This window comes from Lycium barbarum, chromosome 4 (assembly GCF_019175385.1).
Source record: "Lycium barbarum isolate Lr01 chromosome 4, ASM1917538v2, whole genome shotgun sequence".
In the NCBI taxonomy this organism is placed as follows: domain Eukaryota; kingdom Viridiplantae; phylum Streptophyta; class Magnoliopsida; order Solanales; family Solanaceae; genus Lycium; species Lycium barbarum.
Genome location: NC_083340.1, coordinates 113,475,283 through 113,479,910, shown reverse-complemented (window position 1 = coordinate 113,479,910; position 4,628 = coordinate 113,475,283). Strand labels below are relative to the sequence as shown.

Here is a 4,628-nt window from a genome sequence, read left to right as displayed (position 1 = left end):
TTCTACAGTGAAACTTTCTTCAACAAATAACCAAATCTTCCCAGTATTATTAATATCAGCTATTTACATATGTAATTTTTCTTTATAATCATCAATTGAATCAGAATTCTGAAAAGGCTCTAGCAACCCAATAAAACCAAACTGATACTATAAATGCATACTTAATAATCTTGGAAAAGAATCCATAGTATTAAAAAATCTAATATTCCAGATTAAAGCATTCATATCAAACATTGTTCTTATATAGGGCTCTTTTAGTTTGGTATCCTCCTGGAGGAGCATTTGTATCTTTTGTTTTTTTATCTTATTGCCTTTACCTCCTTTGTAACACTTAGGAGATATATCCCCTTGGTTTCAGGTCTGTTGAAAATGTTGTTGTAATGATTGCCCATCAATGTCTTTCTCTCCACTCTGCTGCTGTATCTCCTGGTTCACTTGTTTAGAATTTTGGTCATTCCCTTTCATATTCTCCTTATTGCTACTATCATTGACTTGTTGTGACACCTTATTAGATGATCTTTGTTGCACTGAACTGTTACTCATCTTTTCTTCTTCTTGTTCCTTTTCTAAATGTGCTTTGTTGACCTCATAAGATCTGCTGGACCTGTTACTACCTTGTGTACTCTGAGGTAACATCTGTACTTTTATGTTTTCTTCTTCATCCTTACTTATTGCCTGCTCTCCTTCTGCCACAGTTCCTTTACTTGTTGCTGATGCTCTTGCTACATTGCCCATGACTTCCTCATTGATTGTATCAGCATCAAATATTTCCTGTCTTTCTTTCGTTATGCTTTTATTTCCTCCTGAATCTACCGTTGAGAATTCCTTGTTTGTTTGCTTGTCTTTTCCTGATGCATCTGTACTTGCCTGCTCCTCTTTATCCACCTGATACTTGCTTACGTTTGCATTCAAACCTGATTGAGATGGTGATACCTCTTTCCTTGCTTTCTTACCTAATTGATTACTTATATCTGATTAAGTAATATCTGCAATCTTGTCCAGCTTCCTGTTACTTTTCTGTATGTCCCCTGTATTACCAACTTGAATCTGAGTCTCCAAAACTGTATCTTGTTCTTTATCATTATCAATTACAACCCCATTCTTTTCATTTGTACTTGCATCATTTCCTTCTTCCCTTAATGCTTCAAAAGTATTCTGAACTAACACTCCCTCTTTTTGAGTATTTTCCTTTCCAACCTCTGCAATTATAACTCTACATTTATCCTTAATATACTTGTTTTTCCTCCTTAACATCCACTCCTGTTTCCCGTGATTATGCCACCCTCTTGGCTTGTTTTCATGTTGTTGTTAAACTGGCTCTGCTTGTAAATACTTCATTTCCTCCTTATGCTTCTTTCGTAACTCAGGATTCAAAACCTTATATTCTTCCTCTCCATGAACCTGTAACTTGCATTGCTTGTAATATTTGGGAAGGTAATCATAATTAATCATTATCCATTTTGATTCTTTCTTTCCAGTGCTTTCATCAATTTCACAGATATTGATTCTTTTAGGATGCTCTGCTAAAATGCCAATCTGTACCTTTACCTTGGCACAACTAGGCCTAGTTCTGTTAGCAGTTGCCAAATCTACAGTTAAAGGTTTACCCATAGTAGATGCCATTGTGAAAACAACCTCCTTGACAAAAAGATTTGGAGGTAGTTCAGGAAAACTGATCCAAGCTATTGCTTTGTAGTTTCCTCTTCTGGTTTAAATCAAGGGTCCCAAATTAAGGGCCTCATCTGACAATATCTCTCTTTTACTTTCAGGTAATAAGCAGGAGTGGAAAGCATTCTTACATAATCTTCAAACAGAGATAGTATAATAAGGATATACCTCTCCTCTATTAGACCAATTGTAGCTCTTCCTTTGATACCATATTTTATAGGAATTATGTCTCTTAATTCTTTCATGCTTATGATATCATAGGAGAATTTACCAAGAACGACCCATTGAAGATCTTCTTTCAAAATCATTTGTTGTATCTCTGTAGAGTTCCATTCAATATAAGGCTCACCATTTACAGTCACCATTTACAAATGTAACAGGCTTGGAAAAGATTTTAATTTGATCAGCTTCTTGAGTTGACATTGGGGGTTACAAAAGATCTGCATACTTACTTTTTTCTATAGGCAAAATACTAGGCTCGCACACAGGTTGTTTTCCCGACTGTGATCTTTCATCCTTTGTATAAGAATCATTAATAACTGATGGCAAAATGTTTTATAGGATGTTGATCGTTAGTCTAGGTATTGTGACATATGCGTAGGCAAACTGGCAGGTTTCTTAACAAAATTGTTGGATATAGTAGGAAAATGGTTTATTGATGGTGGAACAGTCACAGGTGGTGTTGTTCATGTTCTTATGGTATTGTTAATCCTTATCTCATGATTATTGGTTATTGACCTCATATTATGGTTATTGATCTTATTGTTGATGTTGATCTAATCTTATGATTATTTTTCCTTCAAGGTGAGATATGTCCATATATTAGTTCCATAATGACAAGGAGAGGTTTACCGACCTTACGTCACTCTGATAGAGTCATAGCTTTTATTTGGGCTCTTATGCATGCTTATATATATATATGTAGCTATTTTCCCACTCTGAGCCGCACTATAGTCGGCCGGGTATGGCACTTATTGTGCTATCACTGATCAGTTGGGTATTTCACGTGGAGTCCTAAAAGGGCCAGGTATGTTTCACACCGAGCCTCGAAAGGGCCGGGTATGTTTCACACCGAGTCCCGAAAAGGCCGGGTATATTTCACACTGAGTCTCGTAAGGCTCAGGTACGTTAAACATCGAGTCATGAAAAGGCCAGGTACGTTATGATGATGATATGATGATAACACCGAGCGTATATGGTCCGGTACGGTGTATGTAGATATATATATATATATATATATATATATATATTTATATATATGTATGTATGTATGAAAATATTTTTTTACAAAAGGCAAGCATGCATGACATCCTCCTTAAGAAGCATTCAAAGGTATAACTTGATCTCTCTTATCTTGTATTATCTCCATCTTTTCATTATGTTATTATTCATGCCTTACAATACTCAGTACATTATTCGTGTTGATGTCCTTTTGTTTTTGGATGCTGCGTTCATGCCCGCAACTAGATAGGGACAGTTCAGACTCATAGGCTACCATCTCAACAGTTATACATGAGCACTCCACTTATTCTGATGTTGCAGTCCAGTTGGTATGATCGTTTTTGTGTATAGATGGGTATGACGGGGTCCTGTCCCGTCTTTATTATGTTATGCACTCAGTAGAGTCTCATAGATAGATATGCACAGTTAGATGTCTTATGGTCATCTCGGTTTATATTCTGTTGTATCACTACTACGAATAGCCTTGCCGGCATATGTACTTTAGATTAGCTGGATGACCTATGTATATTAGGTTTTGGGTCTGTGTCCCATACAACTTATGGTATCTACGAGTTACTATTATGTCCCACTTAGGTATGACTAAGAGATGCATATATGTGGTGTTTAATAGGTTAGCTCCGGGTGGTTGTCATGGCCCTCTGGTTGGGACGTGACAAAATGGTTCAGAGATACATTCTCTTGATTACACAAAGGGAATAGGAGGCCAGTTGATACTCCCCACCTTGATAATCTTCCTTTTGTAGCTATTACACAAAGGGCATAGGAGGCCAGTTGATACTCCCCACCTTGATAATCTTCCTTTTGTAGCTAACCTGTCCAACATAAGATAGTCTTCCTTTGTAAAGTTACCCTGCAGTTTTTTATACACCTTTCCTAATGGAAAATTTCTCCATCAGTTCTGTATCTTCTTCACTAATACCCATTGATGCCAAGTAACTTTTAGCCTAAAAAATCTTTTATATCACCCAAGATGCACTCTTTGGTGCTACCTCCCACACCGTGCTCTCTTTTATGTAAAAGCATAGACCCATTGCACCCATAGCTTCTCCTTGTTCTTACACAATTGCTAGAGGGGTTTTCAAATAGCTGATTTGTTCCAAAGTGTCACAATGATTTGATTTAGTCCCCTAGCAACCATAGGACAACATAATTTCTCCCAATCTATGAGAGTCTTGCTGGAAAATTCAGCAGTGCTAGTCCCCAGAAATTCCTACAAATAGTGTCAATGAACTTAGTGATATTCTTTGGTAACACAAAACACCTAGACCCAAAAAGTTTGAATTGTAGGAAAGTTCGTTCCTAATCCTATTTTCCCGTTTGAATTGCAGTAATGTCGATGAAGAGAAAAGCCTCAGGCAATAGAAGTGTAGGGACAGCTCTGAGGGTGGATGTTAAAACACCACAACCCGCCAATGCAAGTCAGAGGGTAATAGAAGAAAGGAGGAGAACTATAAGTTACACGATTAAGACAGAACCCTCAGAGATCAGGACTTCTCTTATGGAGGATCCGTTTGAGGGCTCATATGAGACACTTGTCTGAGCGGCTTTGGTTATGACCTCACCACAGATCTTAGTTTCGCATTTGGGGCCTGTTGAGCAGGATGTGGGGGGAGCAGAGCAGGGGTTGACACGTCCAGTTTCCCCTCAGGTTCAACATTATATTAGGGCCTCTACGGACGTTAGCGTTACAGAGGTACCAGCTAGCCTAAGTCTTAGGA

General features: G+C 37.8%; 1 protein-coding gene across 1 annotated transcript; it reads right to left on the bottom strand.

Annotated features, from left to right (window-relative positions):
• Window positions 1-354: 354 nt before the first annotated feature.
• On the bottom strand, window positions 355-1,254 carry LOC132637678 (uncharacterized). Its single transcript, XM_060354733.1, has 2 exons — window positions 1,038-1,254; window positions 355-953 (listed from the first exon to the last, which is right to left on the bottom strand). Exons 1-2 carry the CDS (start codon window positions 1,252-1,254, stop codon window positions 355-357), a joined length of 816 nt encoding a protein of 271 aa, XP_060210716.1.
• Between the last annotated feature and the right edge of the window lie 3,374 nt (window positions 1,255-4,628).